General features: G+C 43.6%; 1 protein-coding gene across 1 annotated transcript in view; it reads left to right on the forward strand.

Moving 5' to 3' along the window:
- LOC126278875 (prosaposin) overlaps positions 1-17,536 on the forward strand; it is a 70,229-nt gene extending 52,693 nt beyond the window's left edge. The window contains exons 13-18 of the mRNA XM_049979153.1: positions 1,072-1,261; positions 1,397-1,548; positions 1,706-1,886; positions 14,614-14,753; positions 14,958-15,152; positions 17,226-17,536. Of these exons, the coding sequence (XP_049835110.1) occupies positions 1,072-1,261; positions 1,397-1,548; positions 1,706-1,886; positions 14,614-14,753; positions 14,958-15,152; positions 17,226-17,282 (915 nt within the window). The 3' untranslated portion in view covers positions 17,283-17,536. The remainder of the gene's footprint in view (positions 1-1,071; positions 1,262-1,396; positions 1,549-1,705; positions 1,887-14,613; positions 14,754-14,957; positions 15,153-17,225) is intronic.
- The last annotated feature ends 483 nt before the right edge of the window (positions 17,537-18,019 follow it).

The raw sequence follows: 18,019 nt of genomic DNA on the forward strand, positions 1-18,019 counted from the left end.
GTATATTGTGATGCATATGGAAAATGTTTCTAAAAATATGTCAGCAAGCAGACCATTCACAGCTGCTACCTATCCTGAGACCATTATTTTGCATATAGATCTCAAAATTTAATAATAGTTCTGTGAAAGAGGTAACTCCAGCAACATTACAAGTTTATAAATCAGCAAGCCACAACTTTTTGTGGCCTTCAATTTTGCAATTTCTGCATGATACTTACAGTAAAGTTATTCAATAAGACTAATTTAGCATAATGGTTACAGGTTCTATTTACTGTAGCATAAGTTAGTTAGTCCATTTTATGTATGAAATATCTGTCTTGAAGTGTTCTAGTATGTAAATTTGACTTCTAGTTGAAAATAAGCAGCTCATAGCTTGGTGTATTACTTTCAGAAATTTCCCTGTATCCAGTGTCAATTTGCTGTACTGTAACAGCAGAAAGAATTAAATTTTCTGATAGGGATCTAAAAACTATGTTTCTATCACTGTGGATTTACTTATTTGTATACTTTTGAGTTTATACTCGTTGCAGTATAAATGACCCAACTCTCTCTTTAATCCTGTTGGATCTACATGGAATATATAATTAATTGTTAATTTTTAGCCTGCTCAGGATCAAACTGCATCTGTGATCCATATGAGATTAAAAATAGTTTTCATGGAACAGCTTTGGCTGTTGGTTACATATGTGACCAGTATGAGAATAGTGGCAGTTCTAAAGTTGATGAATAACTTGTAATGATCTTTCTGTTCCTGGGTTCAAATATCTCTTCAGTCTTCCTTAAACCAGCTGTGATGGTTGTAAGCATAAGATTGTAAAGTAAATTGAAATGGAGCTAGATAAATATAAACTCTAATATATTTTCTAATTCTCGGAATTTATGCACATAAAACGTATTATATTACTGTCACACTAATTTTCCAATGAAAACACAATGTTCGTGGAGCCATTGGTCACTTCAAATTTTCTGCTCATATGATCAGACTAGTGCTTCTCCCTATAAAGTTTATGTAGAGATTTTTATTGCCAGTATGTCATTACAGACTTAAGGATTAAGCTTTTTTCTTTACAGGCAAGCATTAAGCGTGCTTTGGATGGTTTGTGCACTAAACTTGCCAAGTCATTGGCTGCAGAGTGTGAAAAATTTGTTGAAGAGTATTCTGATCAATTGGTGGATATGTTAGTGGCTGATTTTACACCACAGGAAGTTTGTGCTTATTTGAAGCTGTGCGATCCTTCACCAAAGCCAGTTATTGATACTTGTAAGTTATTATTGTCCAGTAGTGAACTATTAATATTTCTTTGTTGTGTAACACATGTTGCTATATCTAAAACTTCATGCTATGTGTACTAAGATATTTAAATATAATAATTGCAAAAATTGACATTAATTTCAGTGTCAAATGAGATTCCATCAGCCAGTCAACATCATTTAATGCCACAGGACATAATCCATAGTGAAATTCAAAAGTATCGTGGTGAAGCTTGTGTGATCTGTGAATTTGTCCTAACGAAGATACAAGAGCAATTGAAGGATAAGCCAACGGAGGTTGTATTTATTTGAATCATTATTTCTTTCATGTTTGGTATCAATCTTATAAGAATAGATAGCTTGTGTTGTTTTTTACTAATTATCCAGAAAATATAAAAGATGACAGATTCACATTTCAAAATCTAATCAGTTGCTTCTTGTCTCATTTTTTCAGGATGAGATAAAGGCAATAGTTCATGATATCTGTAACTATATGCCAAGAACAGTAGCAAAAGAATGCAATGATTTTGTTAATCAGTATGCTGATCTAGTAATTACATTGTTGTCAGAAACTATGGATCCTCAAGCAGTTTGCACTGCAATTAAACTCTGCAGCTCAAAAACTTTGCTAAAAGGTAATAAAATTTAGTACCTTGTAACAATGTTTTGGTCTTAGTGGCTAGTAGAAAAATGCCTGCTGATCTATTGCTATGGATGTTCTACATTCTGGCACAAGTGTCTTGTAAAAGTGATCTCTGTATGCAGTTACTTTTATTGATCATGGAGTCAGTGTCTACAGTTTTCGTGTAACCACCTTATGAATTGTTGTACTGGTTTTTGCATACACCTTTTCATTCTCACAAATAATGTTTTAGATTTGATTTGTATTTTTTTGATTTCTCTCATTTCACATCAAAGAGGTTGCTAAGGTTTGAATTTGTTGTCATGCCTCCAAGATCTGGTTTCAAAATGTGTGGAAAAATTTTGAAATATTTTCTGCCAGAAAAAAAGGAGTTCTCTAACTCTAAATCAGTTACAGAAGATTGTATGACCAGTAAAGGGATATATGATCATTGACAGGCAACTGTCGGATTGGTTTACCATAAAGTGACAGATAACATGCAGATTAGAAACACGCCTCCCATGATATTATCTAAAACAAAACTGCTATGTGTGACGGTTAAAGAGTGGCACAGTAAGTAGTAGAGCATGAGATGGGAAATCTTTGAAATATCTACTCATCGAGGAACCTATCAGGGGCTCAGAATTAAATTGTGAGTATGGGCTTGGCGGCCCTGCAGTGCCTGAGCTGGGGACTGGTAAGTGCCACCAGTCTTCTGTCTCCATAAGCTGTGGTCATACTTCAGTGACCACCATGTGGCGCAGTGGTGAAATGTTGTGTGTTTAGGAGAAGGGGGTCTTTGCTTCATTGCCTGGACCACGAGGAAGGTACCCACCTCTTAAAAAAAACCTCAACCTCAAGGTGCATCCCCCAGGGGCTCAGCATTCACTTGCTGAGTACGGGCTTGGCGACCCCGGGGTCCTGAGCTGGGGACTGGTCTGCGCCGCCAGTGTCCTGTCACCGTAACCCCCGGACATGCTTAAGCGACCACCGTACGGCGCGGCGGTGAAATGTTGTGTGCTGCGGGGAATGGTAATCTTGGCTTGACCGCCTGGATTGCGAGGAAGGCCAACCTCTATAAAAACCCCTCAATCTTTCGGTGTGCTCCGCGCCTAGAAGATGCATGGCTGTTGGGGTGGAACAGTCGCAAGCGGGCAACCTCTGGGGCACCTGCCGCACCCCAGTTGTATAAGGCTTACTCAGGCACGCAGGGCTCTGTCTGAGCGGACTTTTAGTTCCCTAGCTGCTCGTGGGACCACAATGGACCCTTCGACCTCTACATTTCCCCCTACCAGTGGCTTGGGTGGGCCGCTGGTAGGAAAACACACCCAATCGAAAAAGCAGCTACGCGCTGAGAGTCCTCCAGCGCCTGGTGTTGCTAGAGATTTAACAGAATGTAGTAACGGAGCACATGCTGATAATCAGAATGTGTTTTTGATTATTAAAAGGAAGGAGGGTAGCTTTGAGAGGGTTTCTCCCTTTTACATCCACAAGGGTCTTGAGGGAATTGCAGGAACACTGAAATCTGTAAAGCGACTGCGCAATGGGACTCTGTTAGTTGAAACTTCTAGTTCCCGTCAAGTCGCTGCCCTTCGGGAAGCAAATTGTCTAGGAGAGTACGCTGTCGAGACCGAGCTCCACTCCACTTTGAACTATAGTAAGGGTGTTGTGACGTGTAGGGACTTGGTGGATATCCCCATAGACGTGCTAAAATCTGAGTGGGCTGACGAAGGAATTGTTGATGTGCAGCACATTATGAAACGAGTCAATGGGGACCTCGTCAAATCTGACTCGTTTATTCTCACATTCAGTTGCCCGAGACTCCCGGAGCATGTTAAAGCGGGGTTCTTACGTTTGTCCGTACGGCCATATTTCCCCAACCCAATGCGCTGTTTTAAATGTCAGCGCTTTGGGCATACTACGTTGGGGTGCAATGGAATAGCCACGTGTGGTAAATGTGGTCAGCCTGCCCATGACGGAGCCGATTGTTCATCGCCTGTGAAGTGCGTGAATTGCTCTGGGAGTCACCCTGTCTGGAGCCAGATCTGCCCCATCTATCTCGAAGAGCGGAAGATACAGGAGATTAAAACATCTAAGCGCATCCCCTATGGTGAGGCCAAGAAGATCTTTAAGGCCATGCAACCTCCTGTGTTTTCCACATCTTTCGCTTCCGCTCTCAAAAAACCGGTACAACTGGCCACTGTTGTTACACAAACGGAGGTTGCTAGTGTTAGCACTAAAACCTGCGCTTGCCAGTGCACTTGTGCTGCTGCGGTTGTTTTGCAATCTGCGGCTCTCCCCGCTACATCGGACAAGGCCGTGGTTGCTGACATTGAGGTACTTCCAGCCTCCCCCCATATGGCGCCTTCTGCCCAGGCGAGTCAACCTCCAACTGTTGACAAGGCTCTGCATTCCAAGCCCCCCAAGACAAAGCCTCAGAAGATGAAGGTTCTGCCACCTGAGGAGACTAGTCAGCGTCGGTCCGATGATGATGCCATCGTACTGTCTGACATCTCCCGTGGGTCGTCATCGGATCTTATGGACATTGATGTCGACCGGGGGCGATCTTCTCGCCCCAGGAATAAATCTCCAGCCAGTACGGTCTCTCCTCCAAAGCACAGAGGCAGGGTGAAAGTTCAGCCACCCTGATCACTGGCTCCCATATTACAGTGGAACCTGAATGGTTTCAGGACGCATGTGGCCGAATTACAACTCCTCATACGAGAGTGCCCCTTGTGCTTATGTATCCAAGAGACACATTTTCGGGCCACTGATTCTCCTTCTTTACGCGGCTATACCGTATATCGAAAAGATGATCTGACGGGGCAAAGGGCAAAGGGTGGTGTTGCGGTTTTTGTCCGTGACGTGCACCCCTCATCTGAGCTCCCTCTCGTCACCGACTTGCAAGCAGTTGCAGTTGACATTCTTGTGGGTCGGAGGCTCACAGTCTGTTCTGTTTATTTACCACCTCCGGATGCGATTGACACTGAGGCTCTCACGGACCTTATTAGCCAACTCTCTCGCCCATTTCTTCTTCTGGGGGACTTCAACGCTCATAATGTCTTATGGGGCTCTCCGACTACTTGCCCCAGGGGTCGCATTCTGGAAAGCGTCATGATGTCTGAAGAACTGTGCCTCCTCAACTCTGGTGCTCCCACTCATTTCTGTACTGCTTCCGGATCGTCATCGGCTATTGACCTTTCCTTTTGCTCTCCAGCACTCGCGGATTCTGCTCTGTGGGAGGCTGCAGCTGACCTCCATTCTAGTGACCACTTCCCCCTCTGGATTCGCCTCCTGGATGAGGCTGTGGCATTACCAGTGCCACCCCGGTGGCACCTTTGCAGAGCTGACTGGACACTTTTCAGCCAACTGGCTGTTTTGGAACACCGTGCCAGCGTCCACGAATGGGTAGACCATGTTGCAGCCGTGATCTCTCGTGCTGCTGAATTGTCCATCCCACGGTCATCCGGTCATCCCAAGAGGCGTCCTGTCCCTTGGTGGACCACTGAGTGCCACTCAGCCATCCGCGCCCGCCGTGCAGCACTGCGCCGCTTCAAGTGCCGTCCCTCAGCTGACAATCTTGCGGCCTTTCGGGTGGCAAGGGCCAGAGCGCGGCGGGTGATTAAAGAGAGCAAACGACGGTCATGGCAATCGTTCTTGAATTCCATCTCTCGCTCCACTAGTTCTACGAAAGTATGGGAAGCCATCAGGAGGATTTCCGGGAAACTCAGCCAGCTACCTGTCACGGCATTGCTGCATCAGGGATGTCTCCTCACGGCGCCGAGAGACATTGCCCAGACACTGGCCATGCATTTTGCGGAATCTACCGCCACTATTAACTGTGATCCAGATTTCTGCCGCTACCGCACTGCCGTCGAAAGGGGTCACTTGGACTTCTGGTCTCTAAATTCTGAACCCTATAACTGCCCCTTCACAATGTGGGAACTGGATTCTGCGCTGTCTGTGGCTCATGATACTGCGCCTGGTCATGATCAAATCCGGTACAGCATGCTGCGGCACCTGTCGCTGCCATCCAAGGAAGTTCTCCTGAACTGTTTCAATATGATATGGTTATCCGGCACGTACCCTGACTCGTGGAGGGAGGCGATTTTGATTCCCCTCCTCAAACCAGGGAAGGACCGAACGCATCCCAGTAGTTATCGGAGTATTGCCTTGACGAGCTGTGTTGGGAAGACGTTGGAACGCATGGTCAACCGCCGCCTGGTTTGGCTGCTCGAGACCAGGCAGCTCCTTAGCCCCTCTCAGTGTGGCTTTCGGAGATGTCGTTCCACTATAGACAACTTGACCCTGCTTGAGGCCGCCATCCAGCAGGCCTTTCTACGTAACCAGCATTGTCTAGGGGTCTTCTTTGACATTAATAAGGCGTATGACACTACTTGGCGCCGCCTTATCCTCAATCAACTCCATGAGTGGGGCTTTCGTGGCCGTCTCCCCATCTTCATTCGGTCCTTTCTTTCTCACCGCCTCTTTCGGTATCGGGTTGGTAATGTGCTATCGGATTTGTACGTGCAGGAGAATGGTGTTCCTCAGGGCAGCGTTTTAAGTGTCACCCTCTTTGCCGTTGCTATTAACAGTATCACGTCCACTATCCGGAGTCCTGCCCAATGCTCCTTGTTTGTGGACGATTTTGCTGTTTTCTGTTCTTCCTCCAGTCTTGTCAGTGCTAGTCGGCAGTTACAGCTTACGATAAAGTGCTTAGAGGCATGGACTGCAAAGACGGGTTTTACCTTTTCTGCAGACAAATCTGTGTGTGTTCATTTTAATCGTTCTCGGCGTCTTTTTCCCTCCCCTGAATTGCGTCTGAGGGACACCGTTCTTCCTTTTAGAGACACTGTGAGGTTCCTGGGCCTCACTTTTGATTCCAAGTTGTCGTGGTTGCCTCACCTTAAAGACCTCAAGGTGCGGGCCCTGAAGGCACTGAATATTTTGAAGTGTCTGAGCCATCGGTCCTGGGGAGCAGATCGGGCGCGTCTGCTGCAGTTTTATAGGGCTTTCGTCCGATCGCGTCTTGACTATGCTTGCACCGTGTATGGGTCAGCAAGGCCTTCGTATCTGAAGATCCTTGACGCAGTACACCATGAGGGTATCAGGCTGGCCACTGGTGCCTTCCGTACCAGTCCCATCCGCAGCCTGTGTGCTGAGGCAGGGGAACCGCCGCTCGCCATCCGGCGGAAACTCCTCATGGTGCGACGGGTGTGTCATTTCCTTGCCTGTCCTACCTCCCCTGCGTACCCTACCGTTGCCCGACCGCCTATGGAACGTCTCTTTTCCAGTCGTCCCAGGGCAACAAAACCATTTGGGATTCGTGCCAAGAATTTGCTTGAGTCCCTTGGTGTGGAGCGTGTGGCCCCCCAACGACAAGGTTTTACTCGCCTGCCTCCCTGGTTGCTCCAGAGGCCCAGCATCCTTTTAGACTTGTCGGAGAACCGGAGGAACTGCACTCCGGCGTTTGTTTTTACCTCCTTATTTTACGATATTTTAAACCAGCATCCGGACCATGTACCTGTATTCACAGATGGCTCTAAACAGGGGGACACTGTTGGTTGTGCTGTTGTTTTCCCTGATCGAGTCGTCAAGTTACGGCTTCCTGCGGTGTTTACCATCCTCGATGCCGAATTGTTTGCAATATTGCGGGCATTGGAGCAGATGAGATGTGTTCCCAGTATTAAGTTCCTCATCTGTTCTGACTCCCTGAGTGCCCTTCAGACCATTCAACACTTGTACCCAGCGGATACGGTCGTCCAGAACATCCATGATGCCCTACTCCACCTGCAACGGCAGGGGAAGGAGGTTTCTTTCTGCGGGGTGCCGGGGCACGTGGGTATTAGGGGCAACGAACTGGCGGATGTGGCTGCCAAAGATGCATGTTCCCTCCCTCACAATGTTGAATGTGCCGTCCCCCTCCATGCTGTAACCTCCCTTTTGCGTTTTCGTGTTATGCATCAATGGGAAGAGGAGTGGTTGGCAGTTTCTGACAATAAGCTGCGTCTGGTAAAGGCCACTACGCGACCATGGCGTACGTCCTACCAGTCATACAGGCGGGATGAGGTTCTCCTCACTCGCCTCCGCATTGGACACAGTCCCTTCACGCATGGTTTTTTACTCCGGCGGGAGGACCCCCCAATCTGCAGTGCTTGTGGCGTCCAGATTACTGTCCGCCACATTTTACTTGACTGTCTTTTATTCTCTGACCAGAGGGCGGTGGTTTCCTTGCCACCGGATTTGCCCTCTATTTTGCAAGACGACGCAGCGACTGTGGTTAAGGTTTTACAGTTTTGTGTCCTGTCCAATCTGTTGCCTCGGATTTTAGGGAGAAGGTTTTAATGTGCTGCTGGGTGACTGGCTCACCCAGTTTTTAGGTAAGAGGTCCGCCAGTCACGATTACCTCCTTGTTTCACTTCGGTATCTGTTCTCTTTTCCTTGTGTTTCCTTTCCTTTTTTAGTGTGTTTCTTCTCCTCTTGTTTTGCCTCTGTATGTGCGCATTTGGAACTGCGTCAGGCCTGTGTCTTTTAGCCGTTCTCCTTGTTAGGCGTCCGTCTTCATCCCTTCACCGCCTGTGTTCCTGTTTCTATGCGCTTGGGTGCTGATGACCACGCTGTTTAGCGCCCGTAAACCTCACACACACACACACACACACACACACACACACACACACACACACACACACCTCAAGGTGCAGTACATGCTGTTGAGGTGAATGGCTGTTGAGGTGAATCAGTCTCTAGCGGCCAACCTCTGGGACACCTGCCACCCTCAGTTATATAAGGCTTGCTCAGGCATGCAGGGCACTGCCTAGGTTGACAGTTGTTTCCGTAGTGTCTCGTGTGATGCACGGTTTCATCAAAATACTACTCCTAACGGGACGGGTATACTGTCGGGCAGTACTTACATCCACTCCTCAAATAGAGCTAGTTTGGTCAGTCCTCCTGAAAAGAAGTCTGTCATAGTAACAGGGCACTGATGTGCCATAACACTTTCATTTTAATCAGGCGAAAAGGGGAACCTTTGAGAGTATATCCGCTTTCTATATTCACAAGGCATTGGAAGGTATTGCTGTGCCCCTGAAAGGGTCAAATGACTTCGTAATGGAACACTTTTAGTTGAATCTGCTAATTCCAACCAAGTATATAAGCTTCTAGGATGTGAGGCCTTAGATGACTACCCAGTCAAGGCTGAGTTGTATAATAACCTCAACTTTAGTAAGGACGTGGTTACCTGCTCCAATATAATGGAGGTGGACACCGCAGAGCTACGTGAAGAACGGAAAAGTACGGGCTTCATGGAAGTGCAGAATTATATGAGGAGAGTCAGGGGTAAATTGGAAAAAATCAGCAACATTTACTCTAACATTTAGTACTTCAGAACTACCCGAACATAACCTTGCAGGCTATATCCGCCGTAAGGTTCGCCCATACTACTATGGGATGTAATGGGAAGGCTGCATGTGGCAATTGTGGAGGCTGTCCTCAAGAGTCGACCAATTCTTGTATCCTTCCTCTGAGATGTGTAAACTGCTCTGAGGATCACCCAGTTTGGTGCGGGATGTAAAACATGGGAAGGAAAATTCAGGAGTAGAGAATAGACACACATACCCTACAGTGAAGCTAAAAAAGCTTTCAAAGCAGCCATGCAACCACCAGTTTTTCCTACTTCTTTTGCATCAGCCCTTCAGAGACAAATTGTTAGAGGAGGAATGTTCCACTTGCAACTGATGTCGTTTGGAAGCTGTTGGCAATAGGCTTACCATCTAGGCCACATACCACTACCCAACATCAGAAGCCAGCTTTGCCATCCCTGCAACCGAGGCAACACGTCAGTAAAGAAAAACATCCTTCGAAAAGTAGTTCCAAGTCCAAGAAAGTGGTAGTTAAACCTTTGGATAGGTGAGCTCTCTCCCTTTCTGATGGGGTACTAAGCTCTTGAGGATATAGACTTCCAGTTGGAGGAACCAGAGAGCAAGGAACCGGCTGATGTTCCTCCTGACTTCCCCAGTAAATCACTGCATCAAAGAGCGAAAGAAAACAACCATCGCTAACCTATAGCTTCCGCAGGGACTTCAGTGTTGCATTGGGATTTGAATGGATATTGCTGACATTTCTGCATCTGCTTACAAGAAACCCATCTTAGTCACCAACATACCTTTATTAAGGGGCTACCATGCATACAGGAAGGACAATACCACTGGAGACAGGGCTGAAGGTGGAGTAGCTATTTTTCTTGACGACAGATGCCACTCCTCTCCTGTCCCTCTTACTGTGACCATACAAGCAATTGCTGTGAAAGTTCTTGCACCCTTTAATTTTCAGTGTGTTGATTGTACATGCCACCTAGTGTTGCTTTGGATGTAGACACACTGGCAAAACTCTTATGGGCACTCCCACACCCATTCCTCCGTGTGGGGGACTTCAATGCCCACAATGTGCTGTGGGGCTCGGCTACCACTTGCTCCAGTGTCTGATGATTGAGCAACTCTTCCATTCTGAGAATATCTGCCTTCTGAATGCAGGCCAGATAACTCACTTTTCCACAGCTACAGGGTCCATTTCAGCCATTGGCCTTTGTTTTTGTTCCCTAGCTATTGCAGACTCAGTTCAGTGGAAAGTGGCTACTGACTTCCCTTCTACTGACCACTTACCATTGTGGATCCGTCTGCCGACTAGGACAGTGCATCATGCGTCTGGCGTGTCTTCTATAGGCCAAAGGGCAAATTGGTTACAGTACAGTTGACAGGCTATTTGTGAATGAAAGGATTGTGCACAGGAGGGAGTGGCCCATATCACTGAGATCCAAAGGGCTGCCACAGAGACCATCCCCAGGTCTAGTAAGCATCCCAGACGACGGCCTGTACCTTGATGGAATGATGAGTGTCGATTGGCAAGCAGGCCAGACGAACAGCTCTGCTTAACTTCACTGTCCAACTGCAGACAATCTTCAGGTCTGTGAGAGCACATGTGAAGTGAGTGATCAGAGGACAGAAGAGGGCTTCCTGGAGGGAATTCATGACTTCCATTAATTGGTCCAGTTCCACTGCGCAAGTTTGGGAATCAATAAAATGGATTTCAGGCAAGGGTAGTACACGTCCCATTATGGTCTTGTCAAATAAGGGGGTCTTGGTGGACATACCAGAATACATGGCTCACGTTTTAGCTGAATATTTCTGTACTATTACTACGTCTTACAGACAAGCTCGCTGTGCAGGTATTCCGAAGGATTGCAGAGATGAGGAAGCTTATTTCTCCTCGCATAATGAGGAAGCCTAAAACCTTCCATTCTCCATTTGTGAAGTGGAATAGGCTTTTTTTGCAGCCAGACACACTGCTCCAAGAGCTGATGAAATCCATTATGCCGTGCTTCGTCATGTGTGCCCTAGAGTGAGAGGACTGCTCCTCTTGTTTCAGTCAGATATGGTTTGATGGACAGTACCCCACGACTTAAGAGGAGGCAATATTAATTTCATTCTGGAAACCAGGCAAGGACTGTAGGCGCCCCCCCCCCCCCCCCCCCCCCCAACAGTTATCGGAGTGTCGTCCATACCAGTTATATAGATAAGACTCTTGAATACATGGTTAACCGCTGCCTTGTCTGCCTGCTAGAGTCCCGAGGTCACCTGAGCTGCTCCTGGTGTGGTTTCAGGCACAACCTTTACACCCTTGGCAACTTAATTCTACTGGAGACGGCAATACAGGAGTCCTCCTTATGCCGAAACCATTTCGTTTGTTTGTTTTTTGACCTTGAAAAAGCATGTGACACTAATTGGAGGAACAACATTCTTCACCAACTTCGTGAATGGGGACTAAGTGGACTCCTGCCGCTTCTGATGGAGTCCTTTCTCGAGGACCGGCATTCTCATTATCACATTGATGATGCCATATCTGATTGCTGTGTTCAGGAGAATGGGGTGCCCCAGGGTAGTGTCTTCAGTGTACATTGTTTCCCACTGCTATCGGTGGCATGTCCTCCACAGTCAGGAGCCCTGTCAAATGCTCTGTGTTTGTTGATGGCTTTTCTACTCTTACGATGATGATGATGATGAATAGGTTTTCGATTCTCACCAGAGAAAACTACAGTTGTCAATTTCAACTGTGCTTGTCAGAGTTTTAACCAACCAGTGCTCACAATGGGAGACAATATTTTACAGTTTTCAAGATACTGTGTACTTTTTGGGTTTAGTATTTGACTCTAAATTAACTTGGCTTCCACACCTGAAAGATCTAGGAACAAAGTACTTCCAGTAATTGATAATTTAGAAATGCCTTGGCAGACAGGTCCAGCCTCCTGCAGTTTTATAGGGCATTTGTTTGATCACACTTAGATTACAACAGCATGGTCTACAGATCGTACCCGCCCTTCCTACCTCTGGATGTTACATGCTGTGTACCTCTGGATGTTACATGCTGTCTACTATGGAGGGCATTCTGATATAGACTGGAGCCTTTCGGACCACCCCAGTTCAGAGTCAGAGTGCAGAGGCTGGTGAACCACTACTCTGGATTTGGCAGCGTATCCTTTTGGCTCAACAGGCACTGAAAATCTCGGCGACACCTCAGCCATTGACATTTAGTTCAGTGGTCCAACCCCCCTTTGAATGACTGTTCCGGAATCGACCCCAAGTGATGAAGCCATTTGGTATACGTGCTAAAGACTGTCTCAAGGATCTGGGTATCTCGGGCATCAAAATACACACCCAGGAATGGAACACACTGTCGTCTTGGCGTCTTCTTAGGCCCAAAGTGATTTTAAGCTTAACATAGTACAAGATGAATTGTACTCCAGATTTTGTTTTTACTAATTTGTTTTTGTCTGTTTTAAGTACATACCACAGTTTTATCATTATTTATACAAATGGATCCCAGAAGGACAATGCTCTCAGTAGTCTTGCTGTTTTCCCTGATAGGGTTTTTAAAGTGTCTTCCAGAACAATTTACAAATTATGATTCAGAGTTATAAGTCATTCTGATAGCACTGGAGAAGGTTCACAGACATAACAATACAAGGTTTCTTGTCTGTTCTCTCTCTTGGTGCACTGCAAGCACTTCACCAAATGCATCCAGTAGCCCTACTGATTCAGCTCATCCATGACTCGTTACGGTGACAAGGGGATGATCTTTTTCTGGGTACCTGGCCACATTGGGATACAGGGAAACGACATGGCCGACAAAGCTGCCAAGGGAGCATGTTGTGATAGTGCTGTCCATCCGTTTGCACGCCATCATCTCATTTTCTGACAGATGCATCATGCGTCAGTGGGAGACTGAATAGTTGCAGGGAATTGACAGACAAGAAGCTGCGGTCACTCAAATCGACTACAAAGGCTTGGTAGACTTAATGTCAGGCTCACTGCTGGAAGGAGGTTTTGCTTAACAGACTGCACATCATGCATAGCCCTTTCATACATGGCTTCCTGCTCCAGCAGGAGGATCCACCACTCTGGGAAGTTTGTGGTGTACACTTTCAGTTCAGCATATTTTGGCTACATGTCTCCTGTATACTGACATTCGGGCAGACAGTCTCACTGGAGATTTGCTCAGCATCCTCGCAGATACTGATATCAGTGTTAAAAGAGTGGTGAAATTTTGTGAACTGTCAGGCCTCCTCCCTAGATTGTGGGGAAGGGCAGCAGACTTAATACATTATAAACTGCTCCACATGTGGGGGACAGCCTTCGCCTCAACCCATGAGATTTCTGTGCTGACTTTTCATCAGGGTGCTTATGACCAGGATGTAGAGTGCCCCCTCAAACCAAATCATCATCATCATCATCATCATCATCAATGAAGGTTGAAGCATGAATATTCTTAGGAAAAATAATAAAACTTAACACAAAGTGCAAGTCTCACCAGATTAAGTTGCACAGCTCTTAAGATGATGAGCTCTCATTCACTGGAATTAGGGGTTGAAATACCCATCAGTCATCCAGATTTTTATCTGTTGGTTCATTATGGACAGTGGACATAAGCTTGTCAAGTAATTGTCAGTCAGTGAAATTCACCAGTAGCCATGTAACTTAACATGTTTTTATTTTGAAGGTTACCAGTTTCAGCATTCCATTATGCCATCATCAGGCACCATATGCACCTCTCCAAATGAACAAAAATGTGATACACAGCCATTTATTGCTGAATGTCATGAATTCAATCACTTCACTAGTGCTTCAGTTGCCTTGAAGTATTCGAATGAAGCACTAGTGAAATAATTGAATTTGTGACATTCAGTGATTTATGGCCATATATCACATTTTCGTTCATTTGGAGAGGTGCATATGAGGCCTGATGATGGCATAATGAAATACTGAAACTGGTAGCCTTCAAAGTAAAGTAAAGTAAAATAAAATAATGTTACACGACTGTTGGTTAATATAATTGACATTGACAGTCCAGATTTAAGTTTCCATGGTTTCACTAAATTAGCTTAGGTGAGTACTGCAATAGTTGTTTTAAAATACGATGTTCAGATTTCCTTTTCCATCATTGTTGAGTCTCACATGGTGTTCCAGCTGTGACCTAGTCCTTACACACACACACACACACACACACAAAGATATATATATATATATAGTAGTTTTGTAAAACCACTTTTTATTTAGCCTTTTCTTCTATCTCACACTCTGCTGTATAAAGCACTTTTGCTATCAGTTTCTGAAGGAACCATAAATTTAATCATATTAAAATATTTGGCCTACTCTCTCACTTAGTCTCAATTTGCATCTTGCATGTTACAGACACAGTGACTGACTGTGCTGTATGCGATGCAGCTCTAGGTGAACTTGAAAAACTTACTGCGGGACCATATGCTCAACGGAATGTTTCTGGATTTATAAAGAAAATTTGTGATTCAGTACCAGAAAAATACATGGAAAAGGTAGGCATTTTTTTTTTAATTCAGTTACCAGTTTTTTTTGTGAGCACTAAACATTTAAGTTTTAACATTAACCTTAATAACATTGGCATTACTTATTTGAGTATTTTCTAACAGTGAATAATATTTATCTGTAAAGTAACAAACTTGAACTTGCTTTGTTATTGATATTGACACCACCAACTCCTATATCAAATTTGTTTACAGTGCAACCAGTTAGTAAAAATTTATGGTCAAAGTATTGTCAACCTGAGTGAACAGAACAAGGAGTTTCATGAAATTTGTGAAATGATTGGTAAATGTCCAAGGGATAGACAAGTTACTCACTTGCTGGGTGGAGAAAGATGCACATGGGGCCCAAGCTACTGGTGCCAGTCAGAAGAGCACGCAACAGCTTGTGGGGTGAGTTTTAAACTGTGTAGCACAATGCACTTTGTACCATTGTACAGTAGTCACCAGCATGCACTTTAGCTTACCTTGTATCTTTTTTATAAAATTGTAAATGTATGTAATTGTAAATAAATTTCTGATATTTTAACCTCAATCTTCTGTTTGGAATGGGAAAAAGTGCTCTCTAAGTGATACATGAATTTGTACTGATACCATGGATAAGAATGCAAAGATATAGTCCTGAAGGTTAATTGTTTATGTTCTGGTGTTTCACCAGTGTAACACTCATCTAGAACCTTTTAGGTGCATACAGGAAATTTATAGCTCCATTGTTGCTTATGAGGCAGTGTTACAGAATTTTAAGTTAGGATGGATATCACGATGTCTAATACTGTAAGAGTGAAGAATAAAGGATTAGTTACTTCGAAACTACGCAGCACATTAGGTCATTGATAACACTGTAAGGGGCTGAGTCCTAATTTACCTCTGTGTATGCACATTCCATAAGATATGTGTGGTACTCCATTTTTTAAAATAGTCAAACTGATGGTCAAATTATAAACTGTCATGATACTACTTTAATCTACCCTTGCTCATTGGGAGGTAAAAGTGGTAGAGATCATTTTTCATGTTTACATCTCCCTCCTCCTCCTGCCCCCTCTACCAAGGGTGCAGCAACTATTGAATTAAACCTAGTCTGTAATTATAATGTAATTGGATAGATAAAGAATCTACTCACACCTGACCTGGGGTTCTTGGTGACTTTTTCATACTCTATCGCTTTTCCTGGACCTCTCCAGTCCTTTTCATTCACCCCTATTTCTTGCCCTTCAACCATTCTGTCTGAAGGAGGAACCACTGTCTATATGCATATTCTCCTGCCACCGCTTTCTGAGTAGATTATTTATCTATCCAATTAAAATATATTGTCATATACTGATTATTTTCATTGTTACAATCTGTAATTAGACACACAGTAGCATAAATTACAGATTTCGGAACAAATGATTCAGAAAAGCTGCAAATATTAGGGACTTTCTATAGTGATAAAAATTTTGTTAGCAGGAAAATATTTGATATTGTTATATGAAATTTTCCATGGGTTCAAGTCGACAAATTTTGAAACAAATTAAGATCGTTATTTGAAAGAAATATAACCTTCTGTCTGCATAAAAACCAGCTTCTATCAAAATATGTATTCCACAGGAGTAAGACTGCGAAAGAGACTTCCCCCGTTTAGATTTAACTTTGTAGTTGAGAATCAGTGATTCTATGCTGGTTATACCCGTATTATAATCATTACCTTATATTAAAAACAGTTGTTTTGAGTTTAGAATAAATTTGAATAAGGGATCTTATGGATTTTAGTACTCTGCCTTGGAATCCACTTTAAACATTTTTGGAGGTGATCAAGCATGTCATAACTGATTTAAAATGCAGTAAACATGATTTTTGCAACTCTTTCATCAATACTTCGTATAATTATGTAGAATAATGAGCAACAGGACAACGGTGTTTTGCCTAATATAAACTTGTCAATCTATGCACGCAGCACCTAGTATATGTTTGTTAGTATTACATCTCTGGTTAAAAAAAAAAATCTTACCACTGAATGATAGTGGTCTGGCTTGTCAAGAACATCCTCCCAGAAACAGTTTGAAAGAGAATTCTTGGTCAACAGTTTGAACAAGGGAAATAAAATGTAAATTTGCAGTAAGTACTGTAAAGCATTAATTTCAAATTTAAACAGTTGTTCACCAGAGATGGCAGTTGCACACTGTAACCTTAATGCTTCGTCGTAGCAAAGAAATTCAAGAACTAACTCAATGCAATAGATGAGAAAAATCTCTAAAATGATGAGACTATTAAAAGTAATGAGTGTGAGGGCCATTTTTGAATAAAGTATCATCTTCATTAAAAAAAAACCTTAAGAATAAAATAATGTAATTGAAATGTTAATTTTTTAATGTTCATGAATTTCATCTAAAGAAAATTGTTTTGAAAATTTAGAACATATTTCATGGTTTTATTTTCTGTTCTTATTTTTTAGTACAAAATGATTAATGATTATTTGTTCTGTTTCAGGCCAAGTTACATTGCCAAGAAAATGTATGGAATAGTGACACCCCTGTTACAAACTAGAGATTCCTTTTATGTGATTAAAGGTTGAAAGTTTCCTAATTAAAAGTTTTTAGTGAAAACTATGTTCAGTGAATGTAATAGAAGTAAAATGACAAATAAGACTTAATTTTCCAGCCTGTGTAGTAACCATGACATATTGTCATGTTGTCACATCTGTACCATTTCCAGTCGTTTGTAAACTGTATGATGTTTTACTATTGTTGATTTCTGTTGAAATGTAAAATTAACTCAATAAATTCAAACTTCCTATTCTATTGGTTGTGAGCACTGTTACTTTGTGTTACTACCCTTTCATCCTCAGTTTCCAGTCGCTTGATCTTTCAGAGCATAAGTATAAAGACTCGTGTACTTTCTTATTTGTAACTAAGCAGGTATATTGCTAACCAACAGGAATATAACTTCACTTCACATGGAAATACAAGATTGGTGGAAAGCTTTCCACAACATGTGAGTAAAGAGAAATTGGGGGGGAGGGGGGGGTAATAATACGTACACAAAATGAAGACTGTCTTGCATGTTGTCTTCATGTTGTTAGCCTCTTACAATCAAGTTGGATTGTGATTAAGCACAGAGACATTGTGCAAATTTACAGTTTCTCTTCCAGAGGTGAAGTATGTTATATATGCTGTGTAGCATATTTTATAAATTTGTGGTTTAAGTATAGGAACTCTACCAGCAAAATATATGTGCAATTCTTATTTTTCACAGGACCATTAAAATCACAATTAGGTTTAAGG

The sequence above is a fragment of the Schistocerca gregaria genome, chromosome 1, assembly GCF_023897955.1.
Source record: "Schistocerca gregaria isolate iqSchGreg1 chromosome 1, iqSchGreg1.2, whole genome shotgun sequence".
Taxonomy (NCBI): Eukaryota; Metazoa; Arthropoda; class Insecta; order Orthoptera; family Acrididae; genus Schistocerca; species Schistocerca gregaria.